Source organism: Lipophrys pholis (assembly GCF_963383615.2).
Source record: "Lipophrys pholis genome assembly, chromosome: 14".
In the NCBI taxonomy this organism is placed as follows: Eukaryota; Metazoa; Chordata; class Actinopteri; order Blenniiformes; family Blenniidae; genus Lipophrys; species Lipophrys pholis.
Genome location: NC_137633.1, coordinates 15,516,392 through 15,540,545, shown reverse-complemented (window position 1 = coordinate 15,540,545; position 24,154 = coordinate 15,516,392). Strand labels below are relative to the sequence as shown.

The 24,154-nt window shown below is 41.1% G+C and overlaps 2 protein-coding genes across 4 annotated transcripts in view; both read left to right on the top strand.

The window, feature by feature from the left end:
• The window catches only part of stxbp5b (syntaxin binding protein 5b (tomosyn)), a 29,113-nt gene extending 10,885 nt beyond the window's left edge, over positions 1-18,228 (top strand). The window contains exons 7-28 of one of the 3 annotated variants that reach the window (XM_080479337.1): positions 674-757; positions 1,258-1,381; positions 1,678-1,756; positions 2,355-2,509; positions 2,604-2,676; positions 3,864-4,011; positions 4,179-4,246; positions 4,330-4,370; positions 4,519-4,739; positions 5,332-5,516; positions 5,818-5,943; positions 6,172-6,323; positions 8,538-8,600; positions 8,761-8,817; positions 8,912-8,959; positions 11,414-11,464; positions 12,473-12,712; positions 13,338-13,695; positions 13,791-13,956; positions 14,868-14,979; positions 15,898-16,118; positions 16,201-18,228. In XM_080479337.1, the coding sequence (XP_080335463.1) occupies positions 674-757; positions 1,258-1,381; positions 1,678-1,756; positions 2,355-2,509; positions 2,604-2,676; positions 3,864-4,011; positions 4,179-4,246; positions 4,330-4,370; positions 4,519-4,739; positions 5,332-5,516; positions 5,818-5,943; positions 6,172-6,323; positions 8,538-8,600; positions 8,761-8,817; positions 8,912-8,959; positions 11,414-11,464; positions 12,473-12,712; positions 13,338-13,695; positions 13,791-13,956; positions 14,868-14,979; positions 15,898-16,118; positions 16,201-16,242 (2,814 nt within the window). In that variant the 3' untranslated portion in view covers positions 16,243-18,228. The remainder of the gene's footprint in view (positions 1-673; positions 758-1,257; positions 1,382-1,677; positions 1,757-2,354; positions 2,510-2,603; positions 2,677-3,863; positions 4,012-4,178; positions 4,247-4,329; positions 4,371-4,518; positions 4,740-5,331; positions 5,517-5,817; positions 5,944-6,171; positions 6,324-8,537; positions 8,601-8,760; positions 8,818-8,911; positions 8,960-11,413; positions 11,465-12,472; positions 12,713-13,337; positions 13,696-13,790; positions 13,957-14,867; positions 14,980-15,897; positions 16,119-16,200) is intronic. The other 2 variants (XM_080479338.1, XM_080479339.1) reach the window with 2 other exon arrangements.
• Positions 18,229-22,552: 4,324 nt separating this feature from the next.
• LOC308119709 (sterile alpha motif domain-containing protein 5-like) lies at positions 22,553-23,138 on the top strand (the record flags this gene model as incomplete). Its single annotated transcript, XM_080479859.1, has 2 exons — positions 22,553-23,026; positions 23,121-23,138. The coding sequence occupies 2 exons, from the start codon at positions 22,553-22,555 to the stop codon at positions 23,136-23,138; spliced, it is 492 nt and encodes a 163-aa protein (XP_080335985.1).
• Positions 23,139-24,154: the final 1,016 nt, after the last annotated feature.

The following is a 24,154-nucleotide window of genomic DNA, read 5'->3' as shown; positions in this document are numbered from 1 at the left end:
TTTTTTTCTGCTCCAGTGCATCGGCACAGTCTCGAGCTAATAAAATGTCAATGAAACATCACATTTTGGTGTCACAGTGAACGAAAGTTCCATATTTTTCGTTGAATAATAGTTCCTAGAAATGTCTACGTTAATAGATTGAGGGGAGGATACTGCTTCATTTGACAGCACAGTGGTCTGAATACAAGTTAAATACATAAGCAACTGTGAATATAAATAAGCAAATAAAATGTGTTGTTAAAATATACAGTGCCTCACAAAAAATCTAAACCTTTAAAGCAATTTCTTCTGTCAGAGAAATATGGTTCCTAATAATAGATTCACTTTGGTTTTAGTCATTAGTATTCAGTGAGCTTTAGTTTTCTGAAGTCAATAAGATTAAGCCTGCAAATAAGCAATTATCTAAATAAAAAGTTGATGTAACATCAACTTATGAGGTTGTCTATCATTCAATATATTGTACTGTGTTAGGTGGACTGGTAATATAAAGCTTTATAAATGCATTATAGGAGATGATCCACCCCTTAAATATTTCAGCTCCAGACGGGGATCATATAAATAATCCAAAGTTTTCATCCCGCCATGTAAAGCCAGCCTTAGTAACAGTTTATGTACAAAATGTTGCTTCAGAGCGTTTCAGCTGAGCCGCGCTCTGCTTCTCTTGTTATTGCAGCTCCTGATTGGATTCGAGTGTGGTATAGTGGTGTTGTGGGATTTGAAGTCCAAAAAAGCTGACTACCGCTACACTTATGATGAGGTAAGGTGTAATTTACTTTTCCTTTTTTCTTTTTCTTTTTTTTGTTCTTTGTGAGGTCACCAGTGTGCTGTGGGTCATCTCAGTGTTTAATCCTGTTCGGCTGTATTTTCTTTCATTTCCTTATTAAATGATAATGAGGTTTGTCGAATACATCAGATAATATTATTTTGTGTTTTACTGAAATAAACGTAATCTGTACCTGGGCTGTAGAGGCCTAGAGGTTATGTGTTGGAATCACATGACCCACTTTGACGAGCCTGGAAGGAAGCGGCACAATGACAAAGAAGGAAACGAGTAAATAAGTAAGAATAGAATCGCCGTGGTCTGATCAAATAGAAACCCAGACATTGGAGTTGGAGTTCAACAAGGCAGTGTGTCTGAGATGAAAGAGAAGACTGAAGCAAATAAAATAAAATGCCAGTGTTATTTAAATCAAAGTAAAAAAAAAAAAAAAAGAAGATGTTTCAGTATCTAATGGTGTGGTGCGGCATGTTTTCCAGGCAATCCACTCAGTGGCCTGGCACCATGAGGGGAAACAGTTTGTTTGCAGCCACTCCGATGGCACTTTGACCACGTGGAATATACGAGCCCCGGCCAAGGCTGCGCAGATCATCACACCGCATGGTAGGAAGCTGTTATGTACACACACAGTTGTATTGTTTACATAGAGGAGCAGAGGCATCATAAACAGAGGAAACGTACGTCTATTAAAAGAAAAACACTCAGTCCACGTCCTACAATTGTCAAGGTGTGACTGTGTTAAAAAAAAAAAACCAAACAAAAAAAAAAAAAAAAAAAAACCCAGATGGATTGCAGTAATATGTCCATATGTGTGCATGCATGCCACCATATGCACGGTGCTGGTGCAGTTTTAACCCGAGTGTTTTGGTTTTTTTTTCCTTCTGCTTGACCTCCAACAGGAAAGCAGCCTAAGGATGGAAAAAAGCCAGAGCCATGCAAGCCTATCCTGAAAGTGGAATACAAAACAACAAGGGCTGGGTAAGTGTGACACTGGCAAGTCTCCACCCATCCTGTGTCTTAACCGATTCTAGTTTCAGTCTATATCCTGCATTTGAAGTGGCCTTTCCTGTTTTTCTGCCTGAATCTGACAAACCAGTCTTGTTGGCAGCATCCTCGTGCTGAAGAGCTGGAAACACTGTTCATTGTTATTGTTGTGATGACGATACAGTATAAAAGGGTCTCCGCCATAACAAACGTTGCATCGGCTCGCGCAACCTGTGCATTATGTTGCGGTTACTGATTATGGTACGTTCCCATGAATGTGCCATCAAAACGATCACCTCCACTGAGATGAATTCAGTTTTTTTTCCTCCATTTTTTTTTTTTCCTCAGGTATTTGAGGGCAGGGATAAATATAGCTGTCATTTTAATTAAAAAGTTGTCTCCTCCCATTAACGATCCTCTTGAAATGGGGCCAAATAATCTCCAGAGAAAAGCACAGCGATAACATTCAGGGTCCCTCTTTGCCCATTTACCACTGATTAGACCACAAGTTGTTTTGTTTTTTTTTATCCTCCACACGAAACCCAATTTTCTTGAACAAGCAATTAAAGTGTGCGTGTTTTTGTGAACCCAGGGACCCATTCATGGTCCTGTCTGGAGGATTGTCTTATGACACAGTGGGGAGGAGAGCCTGTCTGACTGTGATGCACGGGAAGAGCACTGCCGTCCTGGAGATGGACTATCCCATTGTTGACTTCCTAACACTGTGTGAAACTCCATATCCGAATGGTGAGCTGCAGCACAGACCAGATGTGCTCAATCGTCTTTTGATACAATACATTTTTTATTTTACTTTAATATTGTGCTGCTTTGTTTTTGCCAGACTTTCAGGAGCCTTATGCTGTGGTGGTTCTCCTTGAGAAGGATTTAGTTGTAATTGACCTGGGACAGATTGGGTAAATATTCAGCTCCATTTGTGTGTTTTTATTTATTTTTTTGTCATTGTGCTTGAAACTTGATATAACTTTGCTTCAAAAGACCATCAAATACCAATAATAAAGTCACGCCTGGGATTTTTTGAACTATTCTGCTTTTACATCTGGTCAACTTTCAATATCAGGCAGTTTCCATTCAATATATCTGTCAAGTACTGAGAAGCTCATTATAGATCTGTGACATGCTGGTGAATCTATTTCATTATTGGACAGTCTCGAAGTTTTGCAGGCCGTCATAATGACTCGTATATGAGCGCAAAGCTCTATCTCTGCTTCATGGTAGTTGTTGAAATGGCCTGGGAGTTGTGGTTAGAAGAAGTCCGCATGATGAATCAAGTCACAGGGTAGGAGTGAACGGGTTAAATCAAAGAAACAAGATGTGCCACCAGGAAGGAGAAAAGCCCCTCTGGAAGGAAGAGGTGGGTCTTATATGGGCTGAAGACAGCAGTCAGCTGCTTTTAGATTCCTGATCGTCAACCAGGGACCTGCAACGCCTGTGATCAACATTAAACACCACCTACACAGGCTTCTTTTATAATACCATAGGGCCATCAAACTATATTGACTGCGATTATAATCCAAAATACTTACTGCCTACTACTTACTGCCTAATTTTTCACAGCTTTTTAAAAAAAAAAAATTTTAAACAAGTTTGGAGTTTTTTTAATCACTTAATTAACACTTTGTTAAAATAAGCCTTTGTCAATTGTTTGGACCAAAATATTTTTTTTGCTGTCATCCTTACTTGAATATATATCACATTGTTTTACACCTCTGACAATGTAAGTTTTAGTTGTCAAATGTTTGTACTTTATTCAGTTTTTTTTTTGTTTTTGTTTTTTTTTTAAATCATAAAGTTTGAAAACAAAACAAAAACGGGTGAGGTGACGATGTGGAAACAGTTCAACCACATTTATCCAGGAATTATAGTATATTTGGGGCAACCAATTCAACATACCGCTACCTTTATTATTACCAATTATTACTTCTGATAACGCATCAAAGCTCTTAAATGCACAGATTTCTTTTCACTTATTTTAAGACAGGAGTAATTTATTCCTTATTGTCATTCATTTATCACATTTACCAGCACAAGATGAATATTGAGCTGCAGTTTAAGTGAAAACCGTGCGTCATTGCTTTGGCAGGTATCCGATATTTGAGAATCCGTATCCTCTAAGTATCCACGAGTCACCGGTGACCTGTGTCGAGTACTTCGCTGACTGTCCTGCTGAACTCATTCCTGCACTTTACTCCGTCGGCAGCCGGCAAAAAAGACAAGGTTACAGTAAGAAGGTACTACCGTCTGTGTGTGGAGGAAAACGTGATCTTATTAGATCCGTTTTTAAACTGTTGGAGTGGAAGCTTGCAGAAGGAAGATTCATTCCATGAATAATTAAATATGAAATGCAAATGAGGAAAAAAATATCAGCTTAATAAAATGTGTTTTGGTATTTTGACAGGAATGGCCCGTCAGTGGAGGAAACTGGGGCCAAGGCACACAGAGTTACCCAGAAATCATTATCACAGGGTTAGTAGTTTTTCAATTGATCATTCATGTATTAGACAATAACTATTTGTAATGTTTCATATGCATTCTCCCCATAAAAACAGACATGCTGATGGATCAATCAAATTCTGGGATGCTTCTGCATGTGAGTAGTTTTGTTTTCAGTCATTTGTTTTTTGGAATGGACAATTTCTTTTTCTTTTTCTTTTTTCTTTTTATTCAAAGTCACATTTTTGTGACTTGCATTGATTGCCAGCAGTGACTCAGCATGACTTTCTTGTTTCTTTCTGAAGTGATGCTTCAAGTGCTGTACAAGCTGAAGACTGCCAAAGTGTTCGAGAGGGCTCGCGGAAAGGAGGAGAAGCCCAGCACGGACATAGTGGACGAGGATCCGTTCGCCATCCAGACCTTGTCCTGGTGTCCCGAGAGCAGGATGCTCTGTGTGGCCGGAGTCTCCGCTCACGTCATCATCTATAGGTTCAGCAAACAAGAAATCACAACTGAAGTTGTTCAGGTTGGTGCCCAGTCATGGTGCAGTGTTCAGTTTGGTCTTTCAGTATTCTTTAAATTCTCAACATTTAAAATTTTTATTTTCAGCTTTGAGTCACACATGAATACCTCAAATTCCAAGTACTTTTCACATTAATGCCTAAAAGGGTAAACTGAAGATAAGAAATTGTATAATAACTGCACAATGTTGCACGTTGACCCACCGTCACATGAAGCCGCTAATCCGATCATGTCGGGTGTTGGCATTGATTATTTTCCTGTTGCAAACGCTGTCCTTGAGTCTATTTGTTAGAGACCTCAGCATCCTGAATCTCCTGCTCCAACACTCGCTGCCCTCGGTATGTGCAGCCTCTGCAGAGGTCTGTTAGTGGGAGAATATATATCAATGTGACTTTATATAATTTTACATCCTGAAATTAAAACATAGGAACAAAACATTGCTCAACGTGCAAATATTTTCAAGAAAGTGCGTGTTTCTTTTTTTTTTCCATACAGACAAGGAATTCCATGTATAATCCTTGAAAACATACAAGTTTGTGTTTTAGTATGAGGCATTAGAAATCTATTTTTCTGTTTTTTTGATTCCCTTTGTTTAGCTTCTGGAGGTGCGGATGCAGTGTGAGTTTAGCGACGTGGACTCTCCTGATCCGGGAGGGGCGCAGACCCCGACTCTGCCCGCATCCGGAGCTTCCCCCAGCCCTCAGGAGACTGAGCTTCCTACTCAGCAATCCACAGGCAGCAATTCTTCTGATGGACCCCGAGACAATATACCCTGTCTACAGTACGAACTTTCATGCTTTCTTGCCTTGTTTTTGTGAAAGTCTTAATTGGGCTCAGGCTGCCACGGAACAGACTGACACACTGATGCGAAAAGGAAGCCTCTCCAGTCTGTTTCCCCAATCTTTTATCATTTCACAAACATCCTGAATATTCTTAAAAAAATCCTTGAAAAGTTGTAAATAGATACGAAAGGACTAACTGCAGCAAAGGTCCTGTAATTCTGTCTGTGTCTTACCCAAGCAATGGTAATTCATTGTGTTGTAAAGTGGGGTCTGTTGTTTCTTCCCGTTGTGTGTCTACAGGGTGAGGAGCTCCCCGCTGAAGCAGTCTCCAGGCTACCAGGTGGAGCTAGTGATCCAGCTGGTGTGGGTGAGCGGGGAGCCGCCACAGCAGATCACGAGCCTGGCAGTCAATTCCTCCTACGGCCTGTAAGTCTCTGTGGCCTGTACATCCCATCATTTTCTGCCCACTCGTGTCGTGGAGGATCTTTTCTCGTAGCTGTACTTGCACTAGATATGCATGAGTGAGGAGATTTTAATTTCCTCCTATCTGGGGGCGGGGCGGGGGGGGGCGGGGTGTGTGTTTGTGAATCAGAACTGTCAGTAAAGCCAGTCAAAATCACAGCTTTGAGTTGTCTCACCCTTCTTGTCTTTCAGTGTTGTGTTTGGAAACAGTAACGGTCTAGCTGTGGTGGACTACCTCCAGAAAACTCTGCTTCTCAACATGGGAATTTCGGAGCTGTACAGCCCGTCTGACCCCTACCAGGGGCAGCCCCGCTCTCCACGTAAAGCCCGGCAGCCTTCCGGAGGTGAGCTGCACTCCACCTTCGTCGTGTTCGTGCGCTGATCTCTCTCTGAGCGCTGTGAACCCACCGCACCCACTGCCCCGGCTGTTTCAGTGGACGCTCTATTTATTTATCCGTAGCTTTAATATTCCTCATTGTTGAACTCTTGTCTGGTTGGTGGCAGTGGGTTAGGGAGGCCGCGGTGACACTTGGCAGCTGCCCAGACTTCGCACCATGAGCACCGCCCCCTGCAGTAGCTCCTCTCCCTCAACAGGGGGCATCGCTGACAGATTCTCCATCTGTTCAGTTGGACACAGCAGAGACAGTCCAGCATGCATGTTGGTGATCCATGCAGTCTGAGCGGAAGCTGCATCAGAGCTACTCTGCTGGTTTTCTTAAGATTTCTTTCACTGACCAAATTGATGCATTAGCTCCTTTTTAGTCATGCTTGTTAATGCGGTGTCTTTCGTTTGTCTGTCTAATCACCCTGTCAGTCGCTGTGTATATTCATTCGTTTCAGTCTCAGTAGTCTGATGCTCGCCTCAAAATGAAACGTATTTCTTTCAAGCTGCAGGAATACTGATAAATACTCCTTTTGCAGTCACAAAATCGAGCAGCAAGCCACTGAGACTCAATGCTGTCTTCTCATTTGCACTTATGGCTTCCAGTCTTTCTTGTCTCTTACTCTTGTTTCCTGTGATTTGGTGAAGACATTCCACCTGTGGCGTCTTGCATGTCCAGACTGTCTAACATGTATTCTGAGTCTGTGAAAAAACTGCGTTCATCTCACTTCAGTAAGTTATGTTGCATCGCAATCTATTCTCCTCACCCCGCTGTGTCATTGTGTTCCTCTCAACCCGCGTTTGATCTCATGAAGATTCATTTCTTGGTTTTGATGTAACACAGACACACAAAAAAGACTTCTGTCTAAGCATCAGCGCTGATGTGGGCGGGCAGATTTGAGACATCACAAAACCAGGAAGTGTGTCTTTAAACCCTACCACCTGCCGCACTAGATAAACAAGACTGAGTCAACCGATTTGTTCCTAATCTGAGCAGGCTTGTTTACTACATTGTGTGAATAGCTATCCTTGCCTTTTGTTCAAACACACGTGTCGCTCCTATTCCTGAAGGGCCACCGTCCTGCATGTTTCTGACACGTCTCGTGAGTGACTAATTATTGGCTGCCTGCAGAGCGCATTGACGTCAGATTCACTGGATTCAGCTGCGTTCCAGCAGCATGTGTTGTGTAGCATATAACTCGGCCTCCAATCCGGATGAAAGGAAGCAGAAGTTCATAGAGTACATCCTGTATAATAACAAGACTACCAACACAATGTAAGAAATGTGTGATTTTTGAGATCCTGATATATTCATACAGTAGGTAAGCTTTACATTGTAAAATTTTACATCCGTTTTCTTTTCTTCTTTTTTTTTACATTTTCTAATATGAAGAAAAGTAAGAAAAACATATTGTAGAAAGAGGTAATCTATTATGTATTTGGGAAAAGAATCCTTAAAAAAAAAAACCGTGGTAAATGAATTGTTTTACCCATTCATTTTTTCTACCAGCGTAGGGGATCAACTGGAGCTTATCCCACCTAAAGGTTTAAGTTTAATCCTAATTACCTCAGACAAGGCAGCTAGATTTGTAGGGCAGATTTCAGCAACGATTCAAAATGCTTTACATTAACAAACATGTACAGTCGGCCAAAGGAAAAGTGAATGAAAGCGAGAGATTATTGACAAATGCAATGAAATCTAAGCTATCAAAGCAATTATTCATTCATTCATTCATTCTCTTCCGCTTATCCGTTTCCGGGTCGCGGGGGTGTCAGTCTGAGCACCATCACCCAGATCACAATGCACCGATTAAGAACCTTCCTGCAGGTGGTGAGCCCACAGGAAGCAATTACCAAGAAGAAAAACATTAAGAATATGAGTAAAAGATTTGTTGACTAGTTGTAATATCAGTAGTTTTGTTCAGTCTATTTAAAACTGAATCATGATTGGATAAGGTGGTGGATGTCAGATTGAGCTGTCTTCCAGCAGGGAAATAATAATTGACAATATGCAGAATTGTGGCCCCTCCAGGACCAGGATCCTACACCTCTGCTCTAGGAGCTGAACTTTAATTAATTTCATGTACGCTGTAGGAAGCACCTCTTTAGGAAAAGTTACTCCAGAGAGGGACTATTTCCTCTGTAATTTTAATTACAGTTTCTGTGGCTCCCACAGCGCTGTGTGACTCCAACGACGGGTCCAACACCTCAGAGGACCGCTGCAAATCACCTACTTCAGGTACGTCTCATTGTTCCTTTCACACTGACCTGGCAACCCTCCTCGGGGGGCGGGGGTTGTTTAACTGTAATTCTTGAGCAGGGCCGGCCAATCCGAACTTCTCAGGTTGTGATTGGTAAATCGAACTCCTCTGCTTTAATCGTTGCCGTTTATCATGTAGGATCCACCTCACCGTGCAATTCAGATGATGAACGAAAGCAAAAGTTCATAGAGAAGGGTACTGTATATTCAAATGCAAGTCTTCTTAAATGTTAACGTGTCTGTGAGGTGGCTGAAGTTGTCTGATGTGTATTTTTAACCCTCATTTCCAGTGAAGTTCAAAAGCAGACGCTTTTCCAAGACGGTTGCCAATGACTTTGGTAGTGTATCCACTGAATGTATTCTCCGTGATTACTCAACTCTTTCTCTCTGAATGGCGGCGTCCCTAACCAAACTGTGCCTTAATCCTACTCCAGCCTGTGCGTCTTTTGCCAGTGAATGCCTTAGTACCATTACAGAAGTGCAATTGTGGCTAATCATACAGATTCTGGGGTTCTTATAGATGGTTAATGAACTCAAATCAAGATTCTTTATCAAACGCATGTCAGGACATCTCTTAAATGAAGGCCGGAGATTTTCTATGCATGTTTGTGTCATAATACTGCAGGCTGTCGTTAGATAGCTGTGGATGTAATACTGTGAATTGGAAGATAATACTTAAAAGCTGTCCACATTTTACTGATACAAAGGCATAGAAAATCTGCCTCCTGCCTCAATCTTTGCAGCACTAACGTCTAACCACCAAAATGAATGACTTATTCCTCTTCAAATCTAGACACCTCTGTGTATGTTTCTCGTTGCAGGGCTTCAGTTCAGTGTTGAAATGTTTGGCTATCCACTGATTTTTTTATTATTTATTTTCCCCTCTCCACCTACTCTTTTTGCATAACTGAATTGTAATTACCTTGTTTCTCGACTGCCTCTTGCTTTGTTTGACAATACAGACTCCTTTAATTGTCTGTGATGCTTCTCATTTGTATTCACACGGTTTCCTGCGGCGTGCTTACAGACTGTAATCGGCAACTTTTGGGGACCCACTGAAACGGCAGTAATGCTGGCGATGAGCAGCATAAAGAAAAGCAATAACCACAGTCACTTCCAGTGGGTTTGAAAGCCAAATGTTTTACAGTAAGGCTGGTTTGCAACAACAAGGAGGAATTTTATTCAAGATGAGCTCTAATCAATGCTTGGGGGGAAAAAAACGGTTTATAATTGCTTAAATTTATTTATGATTTCATGACATCTCTATATGTAGATCTAAAAATAGTATCTAATGGTAATTGTGTTAATTTTTTATTGTGTTTAACACTTAAATGACTTACAATAGGACTTGTATAAGCATCAAGGAGCAGCCAATGATCATTTTAATTACGTAAATATGCAGATTTTATGAAGACTGTAAAGGAAGAATTGTAACTCGGTGGTGTAGTTGATAAACTAAAAGTAAGACAAGAGTCCGGGCAAGGGTTTGAATATTCTCCATGTATCTGCGTGGGTTTTCTCCGGGCACTCCAGTTTCATTCCACAGTCCAGAAAACATGCATTTGGCTTTAATTGGTGACTTTAGATTGCCTGTAGGTATGAATGTGAGTGTTTGTGTGTGGGTGTGGGTGTATCTCTGTGTGCCTGCCTTTATCTGAGTCAGCTGGGATCAGCTCCCCTCGACCTATACTAGATAAAGCAGTTCAAAAGATGGAAAGGGGTTTAGATTAAATACATTCTTTTTCTCACTACCTTTTAGACGTATGTATTGATTAGTATGTGCAGATGTATTTTGGATTGCACATCTAATTAGACACCTTCATGGCTTTAATGATGTGTGTATTTAATGAATCAATTCTTTCTCTGTTCTGTATTTTGGACAACTCTATTGTTAGAGAGGCATCCTGTTTGTATCTGTTGCCTCTCTGTTTCATGGAATACATATGCATTCATCCATCTTCTATGAAGCAGACACAGAGAGACAGTCAATCACACATTTTTACACATTTTAGAGTCACCAATTAATGCCAAATGTATCCTCAAACACATAATTTAGGGATAGAACCCAAGTTGTGGGAGGGCACCCATGCATGCACAAGGAGATCATTCAAACTCCACATAAGAAAGGCTCCCAACTGGACTTGACTGGTTAAAATCTTTCTGTGAAGGGAGACTTCACTACCCCACCATGCAGTATGTGTATATATATATATATATATATATATATCCTGTTCTGCAGCGTTACAGCAGGCGAAAAACAGCATTACTAATGTATACTTGTGATTTTCTATATTTTCCAAAGATACAAGGTAAAATCAAAGTTGGTTTTACCTGGTAATGCCTCTATTATTTGGATAAAACCCACTAAAACTAAATAGATGTTAAAAATATATTGAAAGTTAATCACAGCTTTGGAGCGTATGTAGCTTTATCAGTCTTCTCCACACGCTTTATCCAGTTATTGTGAAGAGCTGGAGCCTCTCCACCCTAAAGGTTTATGTTGGATATACACTCATTTAAAGAGGTTTTAAAGTTTGGTGCATCATATTTGGAAACATTAGAAATACGTTCTTAATTTCTTATTGGTGCAACCCAGCCTAAAAAGTCCCCAAAAGTTGTCCTTCAGTTAGTATCGCCACTCTGCACTATGTTATGATGGTTTACTTGAGGGGGAAAAAAGCCATAAAATGCAAAAATTCTAATTACAGAGTCCCTGCTTGTGATTTAATGTAACTGTTATTCCGAGTTGTGATTCTTTCCTCATAAAACAGGAGTGTTTGTTTCTGTTACAGCCAGGATGTCTCGGAAAATAAGCTCCTCTTGTGAGCAAAAGCCAGACCAGGGTAAGCACAACCGAATGACTTGAAGTTTCTGAGAACTTCTGTGTTTTCTTGCAGGAGTGTCATCTTGTTTGACGCTTCTTCTTCTTCTGCTTGGTTCACGGTCTTAAAGTGCATCCTGTCGTTGAGCCGTGGTGCTGTGGTATTTTTCTGCTTGTGAAGTTGCGATGAACACTCTTTCTGTTTGCGTTGGGAGCAGCGAGGAGGGCCCAAGGACGGCGCTCTCTGACATGTAAAAAGCGCATTAATAGTGAGAGAGAAGTCAGGACGGCGGCCATGATGAGCCAGAAGGGGGCCATCTGTAGAACTAAGTCAGCCCCCAACTGCTGTGAGTGGACCAGCCGTGGTCTGACTTGGGCTGGAGTGAGATCCCTGGTACTAACCCTCTTCCCTTCTCACCTCTACTGAGGCTTTTTGTCCAAAAGGGATTAACATGTGACACTAATCCTTTCACAATGATTGTCTCGCTCTCTTTGAGGAAGCGCCGCTGTCTTGTTAAAAATCTCACTTTCCTCGTTTACAGTTTTTGGCTTGTGAAGAACTCGCAGGATGGGGCAATGTTTTCTGTCTCCTTGTGTCTCAGATCTTTGTGCGTTTCTGTTGGGATCCCTCATTTTCATTGCTGTCAACTCGGCATAAAGGCATTAATAATTCCTCCTCCCTAAATGCCACTTCTTCCCCGGGAGTTGGAATAGTCCTACAGCTTCTTTTTTTTCACATTGAGACATTTGTTGATACGGTTGCTTTACATTATGCAAGACCTTCTCAATGTTAAAAAAAAAAGAAGACAGTTGCTGTTTTGCTTTGTGTTAGCGCTGTCTCATCTTCCTAAATTACATGAATATAATAGAAGGCGTCCCCTGTGAAGCTTTTTGCCCACAGAATGTTGCTCTAACCTTGTGACACGAGCTTGTTGTTTGCTCTCAAAGGTACTCACCGCCTCACCTCTCACATCTGACACAAATCACTTCCTTATTCTACTCTTTTTCTCTGCTTGACCCTGCTGTCCAGACGCCAAGGAAAACTCATTCACACGCTCACGCAGTTCCAGTGTCACCAGCATAGACCGAGAATCCCGGGAGGCCATATCGTCCTTCAACTTCTGCGAGAGTTTCTCCAGGAAGACGGACGGCCAGGTCAGCCCCTGTCTGCTGGTGGGCACCACGCAGGGCTCCGTCATAATGGTGGCCCTCAGCCTGCCGCCGGGCGCGGACCAGAGGCTGCAGCAGCAAGTCGGTATCGCCTCCTGTGGTAAGAAGCTCAAAGAAACGTCCAGAACTGTCGGTTACCATAGATCTTCCTCGTCCATTTGCATGAAAGCAACACTTCATTGTGGATATTATTTTGTGTTACAAAACATTGTCGGTGTATGCTTTGGAATCCAACTGCCCACATAAAACAACAATTACGTTACATTAAGTGTAAAATTCATAAGAACACTTTTGGGTTTGAATTCTAGTTATAACAAGAAGGGCATCCAGCTTAGATTAATATCCAGGTCTACAGTGCAAATTTACAAAAAGTGGACAAATCACAACAAATGCCGTTGGCCCAGACATAAACAATATATATGTGATGTTCTTTTAAAGTAAAAAAAACTAAAAACAAGGTGAGTAAAAGTGCCTCATGGTGTCACTTGAAGAGGTATTAGATGAATGAATGAATGAATGAATGAATGGATATGTATGTGCAAGAAAGCAGTAATATTTGTCCAAAAATGCTAGTTAGAATAGTTGATTATCTTTGTAATAAAGTCAGATACCTTTTAAAAATGTATTCTAAGTTGTGTTCCAACAGAAATGAATAAAATAACAGCCACTGTTTTTTGTGTGCTATTATGTACTGTCAGTTTGAAGTAACACCCTTAATGTTTCAGGCACAATGGTCGAGCTCAAAGGAGGCATTTTAACGATGGCACTGCTGGACTTCACTGGAACTCTGCTGCCCCCTACCTACGAGTCGTGGTATGACCCAAATGCCTCGGATGAAGAGAAAGAGAAGGTCCGGAGACGCAGGCCAGCCTCGCCTCCCTCGTCACAAGAGGGCCAGGACACTCAGTTTGCCGTGCTGTGCTCGGAGAAACAGGCCAAAGTGTTGGCCATGCCCTCTCAAACCCGCCTTTACAAACACAACATCACAGAGACGTCCTTTGTGCTGCGGGCGGACATCGTGCAGATGGCCGGCACCAACTGCATCACCTGTTTCTGTGCTAACGGGCACATAATGACTCTGAGGTATCGTCATGACTCGTCCTCTGCTGATATTTGAATCGACCTTCGATATCTGCAAACGTATGACCTCATGCTCACTGCTCTTTTCTCGGCCCCAGCTTGCCCAGTCTACGGCCTCTGCTGGATTTCAACTACCTGCCGTTAACAGACATGCGGATAGCCAGAACGTTCTGCTTCTCTAACCTGGGCCAGGCGCTGTACCTCACCTCTCCCACTGAGTTCCAGAGGATCACCTACAGCCAGGAGACCTGCGATAACCTGCAGGTCAGATCCATTTAAATTCCTTCAGTGATCGTTACTGCATGCCAGAATCCTTCATCAAGAAGGAACTTTCCCTGTGGATTTTGGAGAAAAGAACCTAAGACGTAAAGAGATAGATCACAAGCTGACATTGTGTATTTGTATTTGGTACATGATCATTTTGGAATATCATAGTTTTTGCTTATCGCTATGGGAGTCAAATGTTGCGATCATGCTACTTTATAGCCACTTTCCAACAGCAAGCAGCAATATAGGATATTTTAATAAAAAATAACAATTAAGCTGCTGAAATCTGGACCATGAGTGATCATTAGATTAGCTTTCAGTAGATTGGCTTTATCTGATTGAAATTACTGTGGGATTAGTGAAGGTGGTGTAACCCGATTCACGATCCAACCAGAGTCCATGCAAATGGGATATCAGATTACCTCCCACTGTGAAGATTTGTGCACGTTTGTGTGTCAGTGTATTGAGGAAAACCTGCGCTGGCAAAGTACGACTGTTCATTTCACAGACATAAATAGATTAATGGCTCAGAGAACGTAAAGTTCACAATAGTGACGCGTTGAACACAGTCCAAGAGACATTAACAGAGTTATCGTCAGTACTGACGGGCTTCAGGGTGAAGCTGATGTGGGACCACACGGGAGGATATGTTGATATGTTTATTCAGTCTTTATGCAAATAAGACAATCTGATCCCTCAATCAGACTGACCACAAGTGACCAAATAAACGCAGCTCGGGAGCAACAAAGGACTTTGAATCAGGTCGATTGTACTCTGGATATTTTATTAATGACAGAAAATGTTTTACAGTTTATGTTTCTTAAATGAGGTGATCGTTATATAGCACTGTATTAATCCCCAGAGGAGAAATTCCTGTGTAGATGTACTGATGGTTCTTTCTTCCTCAGGAGATGCTCAGTGAGCTCTTCACCCCCGTGGAGACTCCAGAGGCTCCAAACAGAGGTTTCTTCAAAGGCCTTTTTGGTGGAGGAGCTCAGTCTCTGGACAGAGAAGATCTCTGTGAGTGTCGACGGACTTCAAGTGTCTGTTAAAATACCGATTTCATGGTCAATTTGAACATGTTTAGGTTTCGGGCCTCATCAGCATTGGCAGGCTTTTGACTTTCAAATCATGATACCAGTTTCAGATTTTACCAGCTTGAGATTTTTATACATTATCTTCTTGTCATAATATTTTCATACAGAAGTGTCCAAGCTATAGCCTGTGGGCCTACCGAACCAGTTTGTGTGGCCTCTAGCAATTATTAAGTATTATTTATCTACATTTGAATGACTGCGAGGTTGAAAATACGAGCAGTAAAGAGATATACTCTATGTTGAATGGCCTGGACTGTTGTGTAAATCTTCTGTATGTGGCCTTGTAACAACCAATAATTTATCAATTTTAACCATTTTAAATGTAATAAAGCCAATAATGACTTGCCAATAATCTAATAAAACCAAAACATAGAGCATAATTGAAAGGGAGTGTTTCCTCAATGAATGAAACTGACCACTGAACCTATTTTTTTAAATAAATAAACTGTACCAGAACTGCAGCAAATATATATTATTTCAGAGAAATGCAGCTGTAGTTATATATTTCAATTTAGTGACGGAAGTTTTTGCCTTTTCTTTTTGTTAAAAAGGCTTTTACATGTTCATATGTCCTATCATGTTTCTTTACATTTGCTCTTTCATTTGTCCCTGTTGTACATACCCTGTTATCTCAATATTTGGTAATACCACACAAGCCAAATTGTTGCTTTAAATAATTGTTAGTGCTACTTCAATCAACCCACAATTAATGTCTTAACTTATTAAAATATTGCAAAAATGTTATCACAATGTTGGCTCCTATATTCTTACAAGATTGGAAGTCATTATGTTATTTGTTCTTATAAAATGTGTATTTTAATATTTTTTTTAATCTTGCCAGTCGGTGAAACGACTGCCGGTAAGGCGTCCCGTAGCCTGGCCCAGCACATTCCCGGCCCGGGCGGCATGGAGGGCATGAAGGGAGCGGCGTCGGGGGTGGTGGGCGACCTCGCCCGAGCCAGGATAGCCCTGGACGAGAGAGGACAGAAGCTGGGCGAGCTGGACGAGAGAACGGCGGCCATGATGGCCAGCGCAGAGTCTTTCTCCAAACATGCTCACAATGTACGGACATCAGATCAGATTATACGCTCACAGCTCTGGGTTTGTGTCGTTCTGTCGTAACTTTCCTCCTCTTTCCTCTCAGATGATGGTGAAGTATAAAGATAAAAAGTGGTACCAGCTCTGATGGCAGCGTGTGGAGCAACGGACTCTCTGAATCACGCACAGTATCTCTGAGGAGCTGCAGGTTCCTCTTCTTCTCTTCTCGATTTCTCTCCACCGGGGGGTTTCTGTTCAACAGAATCATGTTTTTTTTTTGTTTTTGTTTTCTTTTGTCCCCCTCTGCACAATACCATCACTCTGTTACCTCAGTCAGTCACCAGAGGACTGCTGCAGAGTAGACCCTGGCCAATGGACATGGAAAGAAATGGAAGAAGATAAGGTCGAAGGAATCTCTCGTTCAATTTCACCTGAGAGCAACCAGAAGAGAGAGCGGGACCTTTCATTACCCATCATGCACTCGTATATGTCTCTCATATATATAAACACACACACACACCTTGCTGTTCTGTTCTGAAAGAGGAAGGACAAATCTGCAAAAAATCTACTAGTGGTGGCCTGACTGCAATTGTTCATTTTCCTTTTTCCTGCCCTTTACGGTGTCTGCCAAACACAGCAAACTTTAAACGAGGAGAAAAGTCTGATGACCCCCTTCTGTCCTTCAGAAGTAATCAAAGCCAGTGAGCAAGTCGGGTTGTGAAGAACCGATTTAATCAATGAAGGACTCGTGTCTGTCTAAATTATGTTTGGGAGTTTGTCCTTGACCTTTCGTCAGTCGGTTTTTGTCTTTCGGTTTTGGTCCAGAAATGGCCTTTTTCAAGCACTTAAAGCAGTAAAAACAAGTAAAGAACAAGGAGATGATGAATCTGTTGCCTCTCATCGAATAAGGGCTGGTAGTACACTAGTTCATCACCGACCATACCTTTTACAGCATTTTGCAACCAAATTGTTTTAAGTGCGACCGACAGCTGGAGTTCTTTTTTTGTTTGTTTGTTTGTTTGTTTTCCTTCTTGGATGATTTCCCTCAGTTGAATTATTTATTGAAGCAGCGTAATAGATAGGAAGCAAAGTAAGTTTATATGTTGGGCATTCATTTTTTTTTCTTTTTGTGTTTGTTTTGTCAAAAAAAAAACTAAAAAAAAATTGCACAAATTAGCGCGCAACATGTTTACCCCCGCCACCCCCACCCGACCCCCACCCCCACCCAATGAAGAGTTTACATTGACCTGTCAGAAAACATGAGTTGATACACTGGAAACCTCCTGGAGATCTTTTATTCTTCAAGCTTTCAAGAGGTTGTAGCAAAGTCATGTATGAGAAGGACGGTGTGTATGGGGCAAGACAAAGATTGTCCTCTTAATATAGCTCGCATAAATGTATATTTTGGTTAAAATCTTTATGTGACAAAGATCTATTAATACATGATCACTTGATTTATTTTTCTTTTGTAGCTGATTTTTTTCTCTTTTTTTTTTTTTTTTGCCTCGATGTGAAGAGAATTAAAAAAAAAGCATGTGTCTCTTCACAGCACAATGGAAGTAATACTGCTGTCTTAGTATCTGTAGCTGCCAGGAGAAGTGACCGAGCGCGACGTGCCGTCAAAGTCGTCTCTCTCTGAATCATTTTACTTCAAAACTGTTTCTCCTCTGCCTTTTGCCTCATGACGCGTATACGCCAACCTGTACCTATGTGTGTATCTGTGTGTCTGTGAACATACATATATTCAGGAATATGTGTATGGGCGCCACGTTTTATAATACTACATAGATGCAGTGTATTACAATGGGTCTTTTGAGGTTTTTGGTTTTGCTTGAAAGTGTTTTTCAATGTGATAAACTAGAATTCTATTGTCATTTTTTTTTATTTGTTTTAGATTTTTTGGGTTTGTTTTTCATGGGGAAGATGCTGCTATTTGTGTCACTATAGGAGCATCATCTTGCTGGTCTTTTATTTTTGAAAAGCGAAACAAGACTTTGTCAGTCCAGATTGCTGCCAAATGTTGTAAATAGCGGGGACAGCTGGGCACAAATCTGACAGTGCAGGTTCAGGCAATGTGACATACTGTACGCTTGCGGCCATGTTCTTTTCTGACACCAAAGAGTTGCTTAAGTTCACAAAGTTGTCTTGGTTTTTTTTTTTTTTCTTTTCCCCCAGTGAAGAGTTAGTTGAGATAATTTGAGAGCACTTTTTAAGTCAAGAAGTCTACTGTGATTGTGTGTGTTTTCTTTGGGGGCGGGGTGGTGGTAGATTGGCTTCGCTTCTTCTGGTGGGCATGACACCTTCATCACTGTCCTGAACTGCTGTACATGGGCACAGTTGTGAAGAGTTTTCACTCCAAAATGAAATATCCACCAAGGGAATTCAAGCAACCATGTGTGGAAATGAAGACTGCATACGTTTAGATCAAATTGCATTTATTTCAGAGTATTAGTGTGTACACTTGTCAGTCACACCAAAAAAAAAAATGTTTTCCAAGATGGATATACCGCATTTTGGAATAAAACCCTTCACTGTTCGGTGGCTGGTTTTAATGTACTCTACTGTATACTACTGAGAAATCCATTGACAAGAGCAGTTTTATGGGTTTTGCACTATTTTTTGTACTCGGAATACTTTTTGTTAGTATGATTTTGACGCGTTTCTTCGTTCGTGTCCCATTTTTCTTGTTTTTCAGAGGACCAAAACATGACAGAACCTATGCTTAAATCTATGTCGTTTGCCAATTATGCTGATTGCTTCACTCTCAGATTTGTTTTCAATGTCAGGTTAATGATATTATGATATATTTATATATTTGAAAACAATTATATATACTTTTAATTTCAATAATCTATCAAAAATGAATACCTTTAATGTAATTTTGGGATGGAATAACTCACATTAATGTCCTAAACTATTGTTGTGCATAATGATCCGTCATCCATCCGACATGACAGTAAACATTTTCTGGTATATATTGAACATGTTCATCTCAGATTCAAGCTTTGCTGCTGCAGGATGATCATCTCCTTTCGGCGGGCCGCTGAGTCTTTCTACAAAGTGTGGCCTCGACTTACAAGTGCTTCAGTTTGCAACATATATGTCCTAAATGGTCTCTTATTGCACATTGAAGGATGCATGATATTAAGTGTTTACAAACTTGAAACAACCATGTATTATCCCCTTTAGAGATTGTCTGTTCCGGCGTTTGTATTAATCACCATGTTGAACAAAAACGGACGTTCTCATCACACACCAGAAGCGTTGTCCCATGTCCATTTTGATCATGCCAGTTGTATACGTGTGAGAGATTATATTTATTTTACTGGTACATCTGTTAATGTTACTGTTTTGCTTCATGGAAACTCCGGCTTTTCCCGGCGCTGTAGAAATGCATTGAAGTTGAAGCGACGCTCGTGGCACCGTGCAGGAGAGCCCGGGGGGGGTTTCTCCGTTACCATACTTCCATCCGTCTGTCTTCTGGGATGAATATCTGTGGAGTTGCAGTATTTTCTCATAGTAGGCAATTTTTGTACAGTTTTATTAAAACAAATTTCACATGGATGTCTGACTTAATCTGCTGCCACAAACAATTTAGACTGTAGATACAATATATATAGATATTATTGTGCAATGGAAAATAAATGTAAAACCAATCATAAGATTTGTCTTGTGTTTTATCTCTTAAGCTCATGGGAACTTTACTCGAAGAACTATAAGTTAATGTAAGTTTGAGACTTTTTTTTTTTTTTTAAACAAAGAAAACAGGAAATAGCTGTGTTTATTCCTGCGTGTATGGTTGTTGGAAGGATGTTAAAATTAATAGTTGCAAACTTAAAAGATCTTCACTTGTGCTCATATTGAAACCACAAAACAATATAAACAAGAGCAGTCAGATTTCTGACGTCTGCCAAATAGGATCACCTCCAATATTAAATGGAATCTCCCGTGGCCTAATATCTGTGGTGAAAATTTCAACAAGATCCGTGCAGTAGTTTTGACGTAATCTTGCTAAACAGACAAACAAATATACGCTGGTGATTTTATTATGTCCTTGGCGGACATAATGATTTCCTTGTCACATCTTCTACACACAATTATCTCAGAAGAAATAAGCTGGTCTTCCCAAGACAACCATCTCAAGATCCCATCTCACCTTCTAATTAATGTGAGCAATGTTTCACTCAAAATCAATCATTTCAATTAGGGGGGGCTAATGCAGTTTTTTTTTTTTTTCTTTTAAGGTCAAACTTAAATCTTTCCTGCTTGATAAGTTAATAATCTGAACTGACTAAGGTCAAATTTGACCATTTTCTAATTGCACTGCTGTAAGTTTAATCAACTGGGAGACCTGTATTGCTCTGAGCTACTCTCCTTACCTTCAGATGACTGCCAGTGCATGACATTAACATTATGTGTGTCTCTGCCGTGTTCGTTGTGCTTCCCCCTCTCTGGTATTCCTGCAGGATCTCTCTCTGACAGTGGACCTGGAAGGTCATGGTCGGTGCCTCCTGCTGCCGCCTTTCAGCTTGTCTCCGTCCTCTTACAATCCTCAAAAATCCGCCACCTCTGAGTCTGATCTTTCCTGGTAGAAGAAAGCAAAAAGCTTTGTCAAACACGTTTTTAAATATCCTCTTTTATTAGTAGTAGAAGTAGGATTATTTTTAGTATTACTATTAGTATTTTGAAAGTAACAAAGTTTGCTCTTATTAAATGACCAGGATAAATATTTTGTTAAGCTGATTCTGGGCACAGTTTTTTTTTTTTTCTAGGTATTCTCCTCCTACACTTAAAAACACATGCATTTGAGGTCAATTAGAAGTTCTGAATTACCTTTAAGTGTGAGTGTGTAACTGTCTGGTAAGGTTGACTGCCAAAGATGGAGAAATCAAATGCACTCTCATACAAACCTAATGGCAACAACAAAATAAATCTCCATTTCCTTAAGCAAGGCAAGTCTGTGAGATCAGCCTGGGAAGTTAGAGAGCTGAGAGAGACCTTCTTAGTAAATGAGAGTGATGTCCACTTTTCCACAGTGAGCCCTAATTATTATATATATTTTTTTTAACTATTATATATTTTTATTAACCTTGTAACATTTTTCTCTGGTATCTCAATTCTACAGACTTTACATTAACAAAGGATTCCATATACCCTTAATGACCAATTGGAGGACTTAAAAAACATTTCAGAGCCAATAAAGTTGCATATCTAACCCACAGTGGTGACCTGTCCACTGTGGGAATCAAACCTGTGAACACCAACTCCACAACTGCACCATTTTTATCGAGTGTTTCCACAATTAGTGTTAGTGTTTCTTATTTTGCTATTGATGTTCGACAACTATATTGTGTTTGTATGATTTTGCGCATTTAAATTGATGCAGCGTTGTTGCATGATGACCCTGCCCTTGCTCACAGTAGGCTGGGATTGGCTCCAGCACCCTGCGACCCTGAACTGGATAAGCGGGAGAGAAGATGGATGGATGTTGCATGATGAAAAAAATACTTTAAACGTAATTTAATAATTGTAGTGCTATATATTTATGAGTTGTTAGTAAACCAATTCAATTCAATTCAATTCAATTCAATTCAATTCAATTCAATTCAATTCAATATCCTGCACTTCCTAGGCTCGCCTGCAGGTGTCGCCATTGCCTGCCCCCCTCCGCTGTACCAGGGCTCAGAGCGGCTGCGGGAGCCGGAGCAGCAGCATCATCCTCCGGCCGAGCAGCGGGGTTCAGACCGGCGGAGGGAGCCGGAGCAGAAGCAGCATCCTCCGCACACACAGGAGCTGAACCGGCGAGCGGAGCGGACCCGCGGACAAAACTTGATCGCGGAGAAAATCAGGGGCAGAGTAAGCTGAAGACAAGTGTTTTCTGAATGGATAAACATATTGTTTGTACATTTTATTTGCCTCCCTCGCGCTGGTGAGGTAGTTTTAAACGATGAGCGTGGACCGTTGAATGTTTGATGGAGCTCTGACTTCATGGAGCTCTTCAGCTTCTGGGATGAACCAAACAAAGAGGAAAAGAGGATGAATGCAGCCTGAAGAGACGGCTACAGTTTGTTTTTTTTCACCTCCCTCCATGTTTTACTTTCACCTTGATTTTAAATAAGTTTTTTCATCAGCTGAAGACGACTGAACTCTAAGTGCAAGTAATGTGTCTTAGATTAAACCATAATGCCTTAATTTAACTTCACCATTACCAGATGTTACATCATTGTGGGGACTTTTTTTTGCATTATGCTGACTTGAAATGCTTTAAAGGTGCTTTTGATTAACTTTCACTGTGCTTCCTCTAAATATACTTTAAAGTCACCTTGTGACTAATAGATGCTCCTTATCTGGAGATCTGAGCCAGAGACTGTGAATGAAGTTGCAAGGAGCACAGGAGATGGTGATGATGATGATGATGATGTGCACATAAGGTAGATCTTCTTAAATCCCTTATGAAAATGAGCCAAGGGCCAAATCTCGTCCTCCAGTGGCTGTCGAAGCTCCACCTGGCCCAGTACGTGGAGTCCTTCCTGGACAATGGCTACGACGATCTGGAAGTTTGCAAACAGATCGGGGAGCCCGATCTGGATGCCATAGGCGTCCGCGTTCAGTACCACAGACACAGGCTGCTCGCAGCGGTGGAGAATCTGAAAGACGACGACAGAAGGAAAGCACCTGGTTACTATTTCACTTTAGAGCCCCTGGATGCTTCTGCCTGCCACCACTCCTCACACTCCGACTTCAGGACACCACCCGGGTCACTCTCACAGGCCGCAGGGGCACACCAGCCCTCGTGTCCGGGAAGCCACGACCTGAGATTCACACAGTGCAACGACTTTGTGACTTATCCCAAACTGAAGCTCAAGGTTCTCATCCGGGATAAGCTGGCGAAAGATGGGATCAACCTGGGACAAGCACCTTACACCCACAAGGTAGGGAACGTCCTCGCGATGAGTATAGACTGGGCCTTTAAGAGCTGTCACATGAGATTTTATATGCTTACAATGTTGTGTTCGTGATGAGAAGTGTGGCGAATTTATATGAAGGTGCTGACGTGCCGTGATTCTTCTTTATTGGTCCGAGGATGTGTTGGTGTCTCTGGCAAAAGTCTGCAAGGGCTCGCTGCAGTGTTTGTTCACTGAGAGTATTTATTTATAGAGCTCAAGTTAATTGGATTAAATGTAGCTGAGTTGAATGAGTATGGGATTTTACGTGACCCACCAAACTTTATAACACTTGTTTTTGACACTTTCTTGATATGAATATATGAAATGCTGGTCTTTAGGGCTGCACAGAGGTGTATAGTGGTTAGCTCTCCTGCCACACATAGACCGTATCCCCGGTTCAAGGGCCATTTTAAAGACCTTTTGGTGTAGAGTTTGCATGTTCTCCCTGTAGATGGAGGGGTTTTCTCTGGGACGTGTTGTCTTCCTTCCACAGTGACTATAAATTGCCTGCACGTGAGTTCGTCTTCAATTGGACTGTCAATATGGCCACAGTCACTCATCTGAACAATCAGAGCTGACATCTTTTTTTTGCTCTTTTTTCATCACATAGTTGACCAATCGCTGGTGACGATGGACTAGATGATGTGCAGGGTCAGCAAGTACCCTGAGAGCTCTATGAAATCGCTACATGTGACCTGTAAAATCTGTTCCCTTGATTCCCTAAACTGCCTTACGTTCTTTCACTGAAAATATTAACTATTATGAATATCGGACATACAGTCAGAATGGATCTTTCAAACTGATGGCCATTTGTCTTTCAACTATCAAATTAATCTGTTCCATATTGAGTATATTAAGCCATATAACAAATTAGGACATTTTCCCCCACATAATTGTACTTATTTTTAAATAAATTAATTTAAACAACATACATATCTAAAGAGATGACTTTTTACTGAGGCAAACCATAAGAATGTGCCCTCCTAAAAGAGCCAGAACAGCTATCAATCACTAAGTTAAAATGGTTGCTTGTATTTTGATCCACCGGTTTCCTGTGATTCCTTTGTTGTATAGAATAAACGTTGCTTTAATTTGTAAATTGACATGCTTTCT